Source organism: Pan paniscus, chromosome 3 (assembly GCF_029289425.2).
Source record: "Pan paniscus chromosome 3, NHGRI_mPanPan1-v2.0_pri, whole genome shotgun sequence".
Taxonomy (NCBI): domain Eukaryota; kingdom Metazoa; phylum Chordata; class Mammalia; order Primates; family Hominidae; genus Pan; species Pan paniscus.
This window is the reverse complement of record NC_073252.2, coordinates 40,043,170-40,059,348: the sequence shown is the minus strand read 5'-3', so window position 1 is coordinate 40,059,348 and position 16,179 is coordinate 40,043,170. Positions and strand designations below refer to the sequence as shown.

Below are 16,179 nucleotides of genomic sequence, written 5' to 3'. Positions count from 1 at the left end.
CATGAGCCACCACACCTGGCCTTACGTGTTTATGTTAGAACATTTTACTTAATTTTAGCCTTATTGGTTCAGTGGTGCATTTATCCTCGGAAAGTATTAGTAGATAATTTTGAACAATCCAGTTTAAAGTACCTAAGAACCCTACCTGAAAATTAATCCTGTTTCCCTTTTTTTTACATATAATGACTGGCCTCATTTTACTATTAGAAATGTATTCCTATTATCATAAATTGGAGATAGTGTGACCAAAACCCAGTGAACTCTTACTTTGTATGATTTAAGGTCATTTAAAATGCTTCCACAGGGTAAGAAAACCACTGGTATAGCAAATCCATTGTTGTAGATTAGTCAAAAATAATGCTGATTTGATGAAGCAAAAATGTTTTTCTTTAAACTTCTTTTTGTTGGATTTTATTTTTTCTTTTATCTTTTTTCTACATTCTTTCAATCTTGCTAAATTTTAGTAGGTGAATTAAGAACCAGGTGTCTTAATGTGGTTGAAGTTAGTTATGATCATATTAGAGAAGATTGGTTTGGGCATGGTAAATTCAGGAGGACTCAGGAAAATGTACTGTTTCAGTAGAGTGTCTAGATATTTATCAAACAAATTGGTAATTTTGTCTGTTTTATTTTTATAGCCACTCAGTAGGAGTCTGAATGCTGATGTGCCAGAACAACTTATAACTCCATTAGTTTCATTGGGCCACATTTCTATGTTAGCACCAGATCAGTTTGCTTCCCCAATGAAATCTGTAGTAGCAAATTTTATTGTGAAAGATCTGCTAATGAATGACAGGGTAAGTTTCTCATTTAATTAAATTGAGAATCATGAGATTAAGGCTGTTTACATCTTCATCACAGAAACACTTCTGTTTCTGTGTAATTCTCTTTTTCTTTTAAATTATTCTGTATTGGTTCTACTTATTTTTTATTTATTTAAATTCGAAACTACTTCCTTATTTCATGGTAGCTATTACTACTAGAATTTCACACTTAAGAAACAAAAATTAGAACACGGGATTGGTGAATCATGAAAGTTAAATATAAGTAAAAGCTATTTTCCTGACCCTCAAAAGACAGTTTATCATTTTCTGGAATGTTAGAATTGGGTTATTTTTGTTTTTTGTTTTGAAGACAAGAGTCTCGCTCTGTGCCCCAGGCTGGAATTCAGTGGCATGATCTCGGCTCACTGCAACCTTGGCCTCCTCTCATTCCTCAGCCTCCCAAGTAGCTGGGATTACAGGTGCCTGTCACCACGCCTGGCTAATTTTTGTGTTTTTAGTAGAGACGGGGTTTCGCTATGTTGGCCAGGCTTATATTGAACTCCTGACCTCAGGTGATCCGTCCGCCTTGGCCTCTCCAAGTGCTGGGATTACAGGTGTGAGCCACCATGCCGGGCTAAAATTTGTTTTATCAAACATTGTTAGAAATGTAAGTGGATTAGCCAGGTGTGGTGACGGCACCTGTAATCCTAGCTACTCAGGAGGCTGAGGCAGGAGAATCACTTGAACCCAGAAGGCAGAGGTTGCAGTGAGCCACGATTGCACAGTTGCACTCCAGCCTGGACAACAAGAGTGAAACTCTGTCTCAAAAAAAAAAAAAAAAAAAAAAAAAGTGGACTTGAATTTGACTAATTTTTAAGATAATACACTGTACTTTTGGCACTAGATTTATTGATGTCTGTGTGCTCTGATTTATTACCTCTGGGTTGGAATGTATAGATTGAAAAGACTCCCCAAATGATTTCGGAAACACACCTTGATTAAGAGTCACTACTGGCAGGGCTTGGTGGCTCACGCCTGTAATCCTAGCACTTTGAAGGGCCGAGGTGGGTGGATCACCTGAGGTCAGGAGTTCAAGACCAGCCTAGCCAACATGGTGAAACCCTGTCTCTACTAAAAATACAAAAAAATTAGCCGGGCTTGGTGGTGAGTGCCTGTAATCCCAGCTATTCGGGAGGCTGAGGCAGGAGAATCGCTTGAACCCGGGAGGCAGAGGTTGCAGTGAGCCAAGATTGCACCATTGCACTCCAGCCTAGGCGACAAGAGCAAGACTGTCTCAAAAAAATAAATAAATAAATAAAAGAATCACTGCTTTACCAAATGGATCTAAATTAAATCTGTTGTTATTGAATAAAGACACAGATATGCTGGATCATTGTGGATGACTTTCATTTAAGTGTTAGTTTGCCACAAATCTAGCTTATCCAAAGTTCCTAACTCTCACATGTTTCGGTAATCTTGAGGCCTCAGTATCAGGAACTTAAAGACACCTGCTAGTGCCCCTTCTGTATTTGTACCACCTTCCACTTTTGAACGCAGCAGACAAGAAGAGAAGAACGTGGCCTAAGTCTCATTTTCTACCCTACATATCCTTGCTGTTATTTTTACTTTCGATAGATGTGGTTTTCAACAAATGTGAAATTTAAGATACCTCTTAAATGATGATGATAGATTGTGTTTTCAGACGGTCTTTTTTTATGGTGATAAACTATACATAGTATCAAATTTGCTATTTTTAAGTGTTAAAATTCACTAACATAATAGCCACATTGTTACCTAATCATCACCACCCCATCCATCTCCAGAATTTTTTATCACCCCATACAGAAACTGTGTACCCATTAAGCAACAACTCTCCATTGCCCTCTGTTCTACCTTCTGACTCTATGACTACCTATTCTAGGTATCTCTTATATGATATTTGTCCTTTTGTGTCTGTTGTATTTCACTTAGCATGTTCTCAGGGCTCTTCCATGTTGTAGTATGTATCAGAATGTTGTTCCTTTTGTGGCTAAGCAGTGTTCTTTTATATGTATATTTTTGTTTGTATATATCCCACATTTTTTTGTTGATTGGTGGACACTTGGGTTGCTTCTACGTGTTGGCTGTTGTGAATAATGCTGATATAAACATTTATGTTCCTGTTCTCCCATTTCTTGGGTATATATCTAGGAATAACATTGTTGGGTTACATGTCATTTTCCTTTTTAAAAAAGCAACAGCCATACTAGTGGATAAGAAGTGATATCTCATTGTGGTTTTGATTTGCATTTTCCTGATGAATAATGATGTCAAGGATATTTTTTGTGTGCTTATTGACTACCTGTATATCTTCTTTGGAGAGCTGTGTATTAAATTCCTTCCCCCACCCCACTCTTATTTTATTTTATTTTTTTTGAGACATGGTCTCACTCTGTCACCCAGGCTGGGGTGCACTAGTGCAACCTTGGCTCATCACAACCTCCACTTCCCAGGCTCAAGCAATATCTCCTGCCTCAGCCTCCTGAGTAGCTGGGACTATCAGCACACGCCACCATGCCTGGCTAATTTTTGTGTTTTTTTATACAGACAGGGTTTTGCCATGTTGCCCATGCTGCCTTCACCCACTTTTAGTTGGGTTGCTTCTTGTTGAGTTTTAAGAGTTATTTACATTTTCTGTATATTAAACCTTTGTCAGCTATTTACCAGATCCAAGATCATGAAGATTTCTTCCTATGTCATCTTTTCAGAGTTTTATGGTTTTAGCTATTAAATTGAGATATTTGATTAATTCTGAGTTAATTCTTATATGTATTAACAATCTAATTTTTTTTTTGTTTGTTTGTGTGTTTGCTTCTTGTGGATATCCAGGGGTTTTTTTGTTTTGCTTTTGTGTTTTTGAGATGGAGTCTCACTCTGTAGCCCAGCCTGGAGTGAGGTGGCGCAATGTCAGCTCACTGCAACCTCTGCCTCCTAGGTTCAAGCAGTTCTCCAGCCTCAGCCTCCCGAGTAGCTGAGACTACAGGCATGCACCACCATGCCCAACTAATTTTTTTGTATTTTTAGAAGAGGCAGGGTTTTGCCATGTTAGCCAGGCTGGTCTCAAACTCCTGACCTCAAGTGATCCACCTGCCTCATCCCCCCATAGTGCTGGGATTACAGGCTTGACCCTCTGCACCCAGCTGAATATCCAGTTTTTCTAGCATCATTTGTTGAAGAGACTGTTCTTTCACTAAAGATGGTCTTGGCACCCTTTGTCAAAAATGAATTACCATATATGCAAGGGTTTTCTGAGTTCTCTATTCCATTAGTCTATATGTCTATCCTTGCCAGTACCAGCCACACTGTCTTGATTACTGTAGGTTTTATAGTAAGTTTCAAAATTGGGAAGTATGAGTCTTCTAACTTTGTCCTTTTCCAAGCTCTGGTTGGTGATGTTCCCGTAGGTTTCTCAGAGGCTGTGTTGATCAACATGAAAAACTTAATCAGCAAAACCATAAATTTTTTTTTTCATGCTAATAGCTAAATTTATTCAATTGTCTATAGTCAACAGGTGAAAAGAATGGAAAACTGTGGTCTCCAGATGAAGAGGTTTCCCCTGAAGTACTAGCAAAGGTAAATTTGTTTAGGCCTTGATAATCTTCATGTTTAAAAAAGGGACATTTTGTAGTTATCTTCCTCACCTTTAAAAAATTTAATAAACAGAGATGGGATCTTGCTGTGTTGCTCAGTTTGGTCTTGAACTCCCGGGCTCAGCTGATCCTCCCACTTCAGCCTCCCAAAGTGCTGGGATTATGAGCTTAAGCCATCGTGCCTAGCTGGGAGCCTTTTTTAATTAAACCTAATAGTTAATAAGCATTTGTTAAGGAGGTGCTTTATTTTAAAATCCATTGCAAAAAATGGTTTATTGAAGACATTGTAGTTGTCATTGTTTATTACATGTCAGTGTCTTCTGCCTGCTAAAGCAATCTTAATGAGGCTGTTTTATAGAGAGACTGTTTATAGAATGACAGTGCTCAGAGGCATCTTAAATCCAGCCTCATCACTACTATCTACAAGCATATGAATATTAACTTGGCAAAGATAGGTAATTGTCAAGCTGGGCACTGTGGCAGATTTGGGGTTTAAAATAAGATTGTATCATCTTCTTTGATAATCTGTTTCACTTTATGTTGCTTCATCATCATCATATATTCTATCAATTCATTTTTCCTGGTTGTCAATAAATATAATAAATAATACTTTGATTTTTTTTTCACACCTATTATCCCAGCACTTTGGGAGCCAGAGCAGGAGGATCGCTTGAGCCCAAGAGTTCAAGACCAACCTGGGCAGCATAGTGAGCCATGTCTCTACAAAATATTAAAAATAATTTAGTTGGGCTAGGCATGGTGGCTCACACCTATAATCCCAGCACTTTGGGAGGCTGAGGCAGGCAGATCACTTGGGGTCAGGAGTTCAAGACCAGTCTGGACAACATGGTGAAACCCCTTGTCTACTAAAAATACAAAAACTAGCTAGGCATGGTGTTGCACATCTGTAATCCCAGCTACTTCGGAGGCTGAGGCAGGACAGTCACTTGAACCTGGGAGGTAGAGGTTGCAGTGAGCCAAGGTCCCGCCACCGCCCTCCAGCTTGGGCGACAGAGTGAAACTGGGTCTCAAATAATAATAATGATAATTTGGCCAGGTGTGGTGGTGCATACCTATAGTTCCACCTACTCAGGAAGCTGAGGCAGGAGGATCGCTTGAGCCCAGGAGGTCAAGGCTACAGTGAGTTGTGATCATGCCAGTACACTCCAGCCTGGGAGACAGAGCAGATAGAGATGATTGTTACTAAATTTGTGACATTTAATAGATGTAAAGCTCAGTTGAAAAGTGGCAGATTTGGGATTTAAAATAAGATTGTATCATCTTCTTTGATAATCTTTCACTTTGTGTTGTTTCATAGTCATCATATATTCTATCAGTTCATTTTTCCAGGTTGTCAATAAATATAATAAATAATACTTTGATTTTTTGGCTAGCTTTTTCACATATATTGGTAACAATCTTTTGACTAGACATTTCTAAGTAATTATGACTACCAATAATTACACAAAATCCCATTTTTTTGGTCACAATGTTAAATGAGACTGAATCAGACTTGATGGTTTTTTCAAAGTAGTTTTTCAATACCACAAAACTGAAACTCTCAAGTTATTTTCAGTCACCACAATCAGTACAGTTGGGGGTGTGTGTGTGTGTGTGTGTTTTGGTTTTTTTATGAAACAGAGTTTTGCTCTGTCACCCAGGCTGGAGTGCAGTGGCACAATCTCAGCTCACTGCAACCTCTGCCTCCCGGGTTCAAGCAATTCTCATGCCTCAGCCTCCTGAGTGGCTGGGACTACAGGCGTGTGCCACCATGCCTGACTAATTTTTTTTTTTTTTTTTTTAGTAGAGACGGGGTTTTTTAGTATAGACACGGTTTCACCATGTTGGCTAGGCTGGTCTCAAACGCCTGACCTCAAGTGATCCACCTGCCTTGGCCTCCCAAAGTGCTAGGATTACAGGCGTGAGTCACCACCCCTGGCCTGTATAGTTTAAATTGTTGTTTTTAAAGTATATGTTTTCAAATAGTTTCAAAATCTTGCACAAACATCTAAGTATGAGAAGCCTAAATTCTGGAACCAGACTTTTAAGCAAGTTATCTATCATAATAATGTGTCTCAATTGCCTTATCTGTTGGAAAAAAAAAAAATCTTCCTCATAAGAATTTTTTGGGAGATTAAATAAGTTAATACATTTACAGATCTAAGAAAAGTGCCTGGCACTGGTTAAGCACAGAGTAAATATTAGTTCGTATTGTTACTGTTATTATCCCATAGACTTATTTAATAAAATGTCTGCTGATGGAGATGAGTAATCTCATTAATCTAATTAATATAAATTAATTTTCCCTTTAATTGGAATTTTAAGTTGCTTTCTTTTTTTAGCATGTTAATATTTTATAGGTACAGGCAATTAAACTTCTGGTAAGGTGGCTGTTGGGTATGAAAAACAACCAGTCTAAATCTGCCAATTCAACCCTTCGGTTATTATCAGCGATGTTGGTTAGTGAGGGTGACCTGACAGAGCAAAAGAGGATCAGGTGAGATTTTTCTTTCTTTCCAGTTTTCTTAGTGCTGAAATTTTGGTGGAATTTACATAGGAATTATTTACCTAATGAATACTGAATGGTGTAATTACACCATGTTCTTCAGGGTCAGATCTTATGTACTCATTTAGGGTTTGTCTGTCTGTCAGTATTGTTATTTTAATAGTGCCAATATATTTTTCTTCATTCCTAAAGAAGAGGAACTTTTTCCAGTAAATACATAATCATAATCACTATATTGTACTATTACAGTTAGCATCAACATTTGGTTCAATTAAACAAATATTTGTTAAACTTCTACTTCATAAAACACTGTGAAAAGCATTGCAGCAAAAATAAGTAGGAAAAGTCCCTGCCTTCAAAGAGCTTCCCTGTATTAAAGCGATTAAATAAGTGGAGTGACTTGAGTCCCATGAAAGTAATAAAAATTTAAGTGGCAGCCAGGCGCGGTGGCCCATGCCTGTAATCCCAGCATTTTGGGAGGCCGAGACAGGCAGATCACGAGGTCAGGAGTTCAAGACCAGCCTGGCCAATATGGTGAAACCCCGTCTCTACTAAAACAAAAAACAAAAATTAGCCAGGCATGGTGGCACATGCCTGTAATCCCAGCTACTCAGGAGGCTGAGGCAGGAGAATCGCTTGAAACCAGAAGGTAGAGGTTGCAGTGAGCTGAGATCGTGCCACCGCACTCCAGCCTGGGCAACAGAGCGAGAGCCTGTCTCAAAATAAATAAATAAATAAAAATAAAAATTGCAATGGCAACTCAAGGGAGAGTTGAAGCCTTCTTGTTGTTCTACAGATTTGGGTGTGTACACTTGTATGTGCACACAGAGATTGTTTACATTGTTACACATTTTCACTTTTAATCTGTAAAATTGCCATCTCATTTTAAGATGAAAATAGAAGCTCAATTTTTCATGATCCTGGTTTCTGTCAAATTCTTGATTTAGTAGGGGCCAAGATTACCAACATAGATAACTAAAGTATTCTACATATGATGCATTCCTTTTTAAAAATTTGTTTTAGAGGACAGAGGTTTAATCATTCTTTATGAGGCTGAGTGCAGTGGCTTACACCTGTAATCCCAGCACTTTGGTAGGCCAAGTCAGGCAGATCAATTGAGGTCATGTTGAAACCCTGTCTCTACTAAAAATATAGAAATTTAGCCAGGTGTGGTGGTACGTGCCTATAATCCCAGCTACTGGGGAGGCTAAGGCATGAAAATCACTTGAACCCAGGAGGTGGAGGTTGCAGTGTGCCAAGATCACGCCATTGTACTCCAGCCTTGGCTAGTTATGTGGTACTGCTATGCTATTAATTTTTTTTAAAATTATTGTGATTAGGAATGGGATCTCACTATGTTGCCCAGGCTAGCTGGGCTCAAGCAATCCTCCTGCCTCAGCCTCCTGAGTAGTGGGACTATAGGTGTGCACCACTACGCTCTATTTTTATCATAGAAGAAGCCAAAGGCAGCCTTTTATAACACTGTTTAGAGCTGAGTTAGGGATAATGAAAGCTTTAAATTGGGGGTAATTATGTACAGTATATGACAAAGGCATAATAATGAGCTCTTACAAGTCAGTGATACCTAGGCAGGACCCCCAGTGGAGATGAAGTTTAGCTATTATCAGTTTACTTTTAAAAGTTTAACATCACTAAATGCAGTCAATACAATTTAAACTTAATCAATACCTCTTTTCTTTACAAATCAGAAAGAAAAAAAAACGTTATAAGCAATCATTCCTCAGTATGATCATGGAAATGGGTTCCTTCATTACTCCTATGAGTATAAATTAGCAGGACTCTTTGGCATTTTGCATCTAGATCCTCAAAAATGTTATCCTTGACTCTTTATTTTTACACTCATAATTCATGAGTATAAAAGAATCATGAAAGCTTATACACAAGCATGTTCCTCCAGCATTATTTTCCATCACAAAAAATAGGGGAATGGTTAACCATAGAATGAACACCCATTGGACAGATCCTAACTGGATATCATATAATATAGTATTACCTTTTGTAAGCCTCAATTTCCTCATCTTATGGAGTGAAAATTAATTGAGATAAAGCCTATAAAGTGTTTTTCACACCTGCCTGGCACGGAGTAAGCACTCACATAATAGCTATTAACTTTGATTCCTGAATGAATGCCATAGAAACCATTTGAGGCTCCCTCATTGTTACCAGTGCTCATTTTAACAATCCTGTTGTCCAAGAGTGCCAGGTTTTCTTCTCTCTATGCTTAGCAACAGTCCCAGTGGGTTCCGGCTAGCTTTCTGCATTTCGTAAAGTGGTCACAGTAAATACAAAAGCCATGCTATGTTCCACATAGAAGTCGAAGTAGAAAGACTCCCATGCCATCCCATTCATTACCACATTTTACCACGTAAGTAATAAAAATCCACAGTGTCGGGGTGGGAGTGCCAAGGCTTCATAGGTTTCATTTGAAAACTTTATTCTGCAAAAGGAGGTCAGCCCCAGGAGCTAGTACCTAAGACAGACACTGGCCTCTTATATTTCATATCCTTTAGGTATTTGTCTGATACTTCTTCACTCTTAACTGCAGCCCTGCCATTTCAGCAGGCATTAAACTAGATTCCTGTTACATGTTTATATGCAGGAAATAGATTTTAAATGATGATAGGTGATTTTTTTTTTAATTCTTTGTGGTTTTTTTAATCAAGTTTTTTTGTTTTTTGTTTTTTGTTTTTTGTTTTTTTTGAGACAGAGTCTTACTCTGTTGCCAGGGTAGAGTGCAGTGGTGCGACCTTGGCTCACTGCAACCTCCACCTCTCAGGTTCAAGCAATTCTCCTGCCTGAGTCTCCCGAGTAGCTGGGACTACAAGTGCGTGCCACCACACCCAGCTAATTTTTTGTATTTTTAGTAGAAACAGGGTTTCACCATGTTGGCCAGGATGGTCTCAATCTCTTGACTTCGTGATCCGTCCACCTCGGCCTCCCAGTGTGCTGGGATTACAGGTGTGAGCCACCATGCCCGGCCACTTTAATCAAGTTTTCTACAATCAATATGTGTTTCTCTTAAAATGAGGGATACAGCTCCTGATGTAAAGAGTTTTTCCTAGCCTTGCAATTACTATGGTTGCAAGAATAAGCAGAGTTTTTGGGTTGTGGTGAAGTATCTAAGCTAGAGTTTGACTAGAAATGAAGGCAGGTAAATTTGTAATCAGAAAGTCACAATGATTTGATTTGATTGTGAAAGTCACAATCCCCTGTGTTAAGTTCATGGACTCAAAGTAGCTTTCCCATATTTGTACGTCATTTTAAGCATAAATTATGCTCTAAGGACCTTACATTCAAAAAGGGACGAAAGCATTTTTATGAATGATAGTGGTTATAGGAAATGTTTATTTCTTTTTTGTTTGTTTATAGTAAATCTGATATGTCTCGCTTGCGATTAGCTGCTGGTAGTGCCATAATGAAGCTTGCTCAGGAACCTTGTTACCATGAAATTATTACCCCAGAACAGTTTCAGCTCTGTGCACTTGTTATTAATGTAAGTAACAATCTTATTTTTGTCAATTACTTATCTTCAAAGTTGAATACATTACTTTTCTATGGATACAAATCCATTTATAATGTGAATATATGCACAAAAGTCACTACTATTATTACCTGTTTAACTATCTTCCAATTATTACATTATTTATTCTCCCATATAATTATCTTCTTTTTAATTGAAGACACTAAAAATACTTAAACTGCTGTTTTTTATTTAATAAATGGTTGCCAATTTAAGTTTTTCTGTGCTGCTGTAGGATGAGTGTTACCAAGTAAGGCAGATATTTGCTCAGAAGCTGCATAAGGCACTTGTGAAGTTACTGCTCCCATTGGAGTATATGGCGATCTTTGCCTTGTGTGCCAAAGATCCTGTGAAGGAGAGAAGAGCACACGCACGACAATGTTTACTGAAAAATATCAGTATACGCAGGGAATACATTAAGCAGAATCCTATGGCTACTGGTAAGTAACTCAAAGTTCTCTGTGTGCAAATATATTTTGTCAATGTATCCATTTTTAGGTTTTTTTTTCCTTGTCATGTGTTTCTATTATAGTTTATAATAAAACTGGGAGTTTTATAGAATGCTGTCATTGTAGTTATGATGTACTTAAAAACTGAACTCCTGAGTCCTATTTATGCTGCATTAACTCTGGCAAACTGCATTTTTCCTATGGGATCAGGAGTGTAGTTTAATTTGAACATATTGCTCGGATGTCAGACTAAATAATTTTTTCCTAGCTTTGCCAGGGACCTGTTGTTTAATAGGTTTAATATCTGATACCTTTGACTTCAGTATCTTTCAAAAGTGAAATATAACTGCATACCAGGTACCAGAAAAAGAAATTGAAAAGTGAAGTGTAAAGTATTTTAGTATCCAGGTATCATGTTGTGCCTAATTTAGAAATAACTGAGGGAAAAAATGGAAACTTAAGTGGTTAGAACTCAGTCCACTAAGGCATTTTATAAAGGTTGTTTTTAATAATGTTTTTACTTCAGAGAAATTATTATCACTGTTGCCTGAATATGTAGTTCCATACATGATTCACCTGCTAGCCCATGATCCAGATTTTACAAGATCACAAGATGTTGATCAGCTTCGTGATATCAAAGAGTAAGTCTTGTTGTTTTTCAAGAACTCTAAAAATTATGTTTAGTTTTCAAAAAATGGTAAATTTTTTGTTTATTATTTTTATTTATTATTTACATTAGAATTAGAATCTCCTTATGGTTTTATTCATTTATTATAAATTTCCAGTTTCGTCTTTCAAAAATTTTCCCATCTACCAGGTTTTGGTTGTTCATTTTCTGTTTGTTTGCAGCTAGTTAAGCTATCTAAGTCTTTGAAATAGGTTAGTTTGGTTATCTTAGTTATTATATTTGATTTTTACTATTTATATCGAGAGGGTTTGAATATGGAAAGAGTACTGAAGTATGTGAAATAATTGGAGTTGGAACTGAAAACAGTGGAGCATATTTTTTATTCTTTGTTCTCTCTAGCATGCAACACTTTCAAATATCTTTTAAAAAATTTTGATACATAATAATTGTATACATTTATGAGGTACACGTAATATTTTGGTACATGCATACAATGTGTAATGAGAAAATCAGAGTAATTAAGATATCCATTCCCTCTTCATCCCAGGCAATTGGAGCTGCAATGAGCTATGATTAAGCCACTGCATGCCAGCCTGGGTGATAGAACGAGACCCTGTCTCTGAAAAATAATAGTAACAATAAAATTTTTAAAATACAAATAAATTATTGTTAACTATAGTCACCCTACCATGGTATCAAATGTCAGAACTTATTCCTTGTATCTAAGTGTATTTTTGTACCCATTAACCAGTCTCTCTCTCTTTATTTTTTTCCGAGATGGAGTCTTGCTCTTTCGCCCGGGCTGGAGTGCAGTGGCACGATCTTGGCTCACTGCAACATCTGCCTCCCTAGTTCAAGTGATTCTCCCATCTCAGCCTCCCGAGTAGCTGGGACTACAGGTGCCTGCCACCACTCCTGGCTAAATCTTTTTTTGTATTTTTGTTAGAGATGGAGTTTTACCATGTTGGCCAGGCTGCTCTCCTGACCTTGTGATCCCCCTGCCTCAGCCTCCCCAAGTGCTGGGATTACAGATGTGAGCCACCGCACTTGGCAACCAGTCTCTCTTTATTCCCCCTTCCCTTCTACACTTGACAGGCTCTGATAACCACCCTTCTACTGTCTGCCTGTATAAGATCTTCATTTTTATTCTTTTTTTTTTTTTTTAATGAGACAAGTTCTTACTCTGTCCCCCGGGCTGAAGTGCAGTGGTGTGATCAGGGCTCATTGTACCTTGACCTCCTGGGCTAAAGCAATCTTCTACCTCATCTTCCTGAGTAGCTGGGACTACATGTGCCACCATGCCCAGCTAATTTTTGTATTTTTTGTAGAGATGGGGTCTCACTGTGTTGCCCAGGCTGGTCTCAAACTCGTGGACTCAAGCCACCCTCCTGCCTCAGCCTCCTGAAGTGGTAGGATTACAGGCATGAGCCACTGTGCCTGGCCTTCACTCTTTCAGTGCCCACATATGAGTGAGACCATGCGATATTTGTCTCTGGGCTTGGCTTATTTCACTGAGCATAATGACTTCAAGTTCTGTTCATTTTGCTGAAAATGACAGAATTTCATTCTTTTTTATGGATGAGTAATTTTTCATTGTTTGTGTGTATATCCTCCATTTTCCTAATTAATTTATCTGTTGAGGGACACTTAGGTTGATTCCATATCTTGGCTGTTGTAAATAGTGCTACAGTAAACATGGAAATGCATCCATCTCTTAGATCTACTAATTTCCTTTCTTTTTTTCCTTTTTTTTTTGAGACACGTGTCTTACTCTGTTGCCCTGGCTGGAGTGCAGTGGAATGATCTCAACTCACTGTAACCTTTGCCTCCACACTTAAAGCTATTCTCATGCCTCAGCCTCCCAAGGAGTTAGCACTACAGACGTGTACCACCACAACCAGCTAATTTTTGTATTTTTAGTAGAGACCAAGTTTTCACCATGTTGCCCAGGCTGGTCTCCCAACTACTGGCCTCAAGTGATCCACCCGCCTGGGCCTTCCGAAGTGCTGGGATTGCAGGCATGAGCCACTGTGCCCGGCCAAGATGTACTGAATTCCTTTATTTTGGATATATATCCAGCAGTGAGATTGCTGGATTATATGGCAGATCTGTTTTTGTTTTTTTTGAGAAACCTTTTTTTTTTTTTCTCTTTATAGAGATGGGATCTTGTTATGTTGCCCAGGCTAGTCTTGAACTCCTGGGCTCAAGCAATCCTCCCACCTTGGTCTCCCAAATTTCTGGGATTACAGGCATGAGCCACCACACCCAGCCTGAGGAACCATCATACTGTTTTCCATAGTAGCTTCAACATGGTGTCCCCACTGATTGGAGCAGTGAGTAGTCACCAGAGTTTAAGCACAGTCAGTGCCCTGCTCTTTGTCCCCAGTTCATCCCAGGTGGTTCTGCCCATCTAGCACTCCCAGTGGTTCTCATGGGACAGGACTGGAGTGGGCTTCCCAGACTTGTGGAGAGCTCGGAGTTCCACATCTAGTTCCTCTCATCTCAGAAACCACGAGTCTAGGGAAATTGTGTGCGAGTGGTGTTCTGACAGTTTAGGAGACCAGGGTGGTGCACTCTGAAATTGAACTGTTTCTCTTACCAGTGGTGGCATCACTTAGTTCTTCTCCCCCTACTTCAGGTGCATTAAAGATGGTATTCTTGTCTTAAATGTTTTCTAGATGTTCTACCATCTTGCTGAAATCATTTCCACTTTTGTGTATCTTTAAACATAATGTTTAAATTACCATGTAATTTGAAGTTCCAACTAATGTTTTTCATGGTGGGTATGGTGGCTCTCACCTGTAATCCCAGCTACTTGGAAGGCTGAGGTGGAAGGATTGCCCGAGCCCAGGAGTGGAAGGCTGCAGTGAGCTCTGATCCAGTTACTGCATTCTAGCCTGGGTGACAGGAAACCCAGTCTGGTTTTTTGTTTGTTTGTTTGTTTTTTTAAGTTTTTCAAAATGTAGTTACATAACTTTATGGAAATTAGTAAGTTATTGTGTTAGAAACAATTTTTTTGTTAATTGTGGTAAATATATATAGCAAAATTTGCAGTTTTTTTACCACTTTTAATCATACATTTAAGTGGAGAAATGTCCAGTGACTTTGCCCTTTTATTAATTGGGTTGTCTTTTTGTTATTGAGTTGTAAGAGTTCTTTATATATTTGGGTATTTATCTCTTATCAGGTATATGATTTACATTCTTGATAGTAAGTAGCCTTTGATGCACAAAAGTTTTCACTTTAATGAAGCCCAGTGTATTTTTTTCTTTTGTTGCCTATACAGTACTTTTGTTATAATTAAGGAACCAAATCCAAGTTCATAAAAATTTTTTACTGTGTTTTCGGCCGGGCACAGTGGATCACCTGAGGTTAGGAGTTCAGGACCAGCCTGACCAACATGGTGAAACCCTGTCCCTACTAACAATATAAAAAATTAGCCACGCATTGTGGAGGGCGCCTGTAATCCCAGCTACTCGGGAGGCTGAGGCAGGAGAATTGCTTGAACCTGGGAGGTGGAGGTTGCAGTGAGCCGAGGTCACACCATTGCACTCCAGCCTGGGCAGTAAGAGTGAAACTGCATCTTAAAAAAAAGAAAATTTTACTGCAATTTATTCCATGACTTATAGTTTTTAGCTTTTTAGTTAAGATCTTTGATCCATTGTAAATTAATTGTTGCATGTGGTATAAGGTAAACATTCAGATTCATTCTTTTGTTTGTGAATATCCAGTTTTTCCAGTACCATTTTTGAAGAGACTGTTCTTTCCCCAGAGATTGGTTTTGGCACCCTTGTCAAAAATCAACTGACCATATATGCAAGGGCTTACTTCTGGGCTCTCAATCCTATTTAATTTGTCTGTATGTCTGGCCTTATGCCATGTAACTCTGTCATTACTGTAACTTTATAATAAGTTTCAGAATTGAGAAGTCTGATTTCTGTTCTTTTTCAAGATTGTTTTGGCTTTTGATATTTCCTGTGAATTTTAGGTTGCATTTATCTATATTTCTAATTTTGATAGGAATGGGACTGAATCTGTATATTGCCTTGGGTGATATTGTTATCTTACCAGTATTAAGTCTTCTAATCTATTAGCACAGGATGTCTTTGCATTTATTTAGACCTTTAATTTTTTATTTTATTTATGTATTTATTTATTTATTTTTCCAGCACTGTTCTGTAGTTTTCTGGGTATAGGTCTTTGTCTTCCTTGGTTAAATTTATTTCTAAACATTTTATTCTTGGCCAGGCATGGTGGCTCACACCTGTAATCTCAGCAACTTTGGGAGGCCGGGGCGGGAGAATTGCTTGGGCCCAGGAATTTGATACCAGCCTGGCAGCGTAGTGAGACTCTGTCTCTATTTTTAAAAATTAAAAAGAAAAAAGAAAATGGGTTATTGGTGTCTCCAGTTCTTATTAAGGCACTCACTATTTCTCCCTTCAGTTCTGTCCATTTTTTGCTTCATAGATTTGGGGACTTTCTTGTTTGTTTTGTATATATTTATTACAGTCACATTTTCTTGCTGGATTGACCTTTTATCACTATAGTCTTTGTGGTCTCTTCTTACCTTTTTGAGTTTAAATCTATTTTATCTAATAATAAAATAGCCACTTATCTCTCTTATGGTTACTGTTACATGAAATATCTTTACATCCTTTTACA

At 38.2% G+C, this 16,179-nt stretch overlaps 1 protein-coding gene across 4 annotated transcripts in view; it reads left to right on the top strand.

Annotated features, from left to right (window-relative positions):
- Positions 1-16,179, top strand: part of PDS5A (PDS5 cohesin associated factor A) — a 153,350-nt gene that overhangs the window by 104,325 nt on the left and 32,846 nt on the right. For all 4 annotated transcript variants that reach the window (XM_063603530.1, XM_063603531.1, XM_055111285.2 and 1 more), the window contains exons 21-26: positions 639-797; positions 4,308-4,376; positions 6,754-6,890; positions 10,290-10,413; positions 10,676-10,880; positions 11,416-11,530. In XM_063603530.1, coding sequence (XP_063459600.1) covers positions 639-797; positions 4,308-4,376; positions 6,754-6,890; positions 10,290-10,413; positions 10,676-10,880; positions 11,416-11,530 — 809 coding nt within the window. The remainder of the gene's footprint in view (positions 1-638; positions 798-4,307; positions 4,377-6,753; positions 6,891-10,289; positions 10,414-10,675; positions 10,881-11,415; positions 11,531-16,179) is intronic.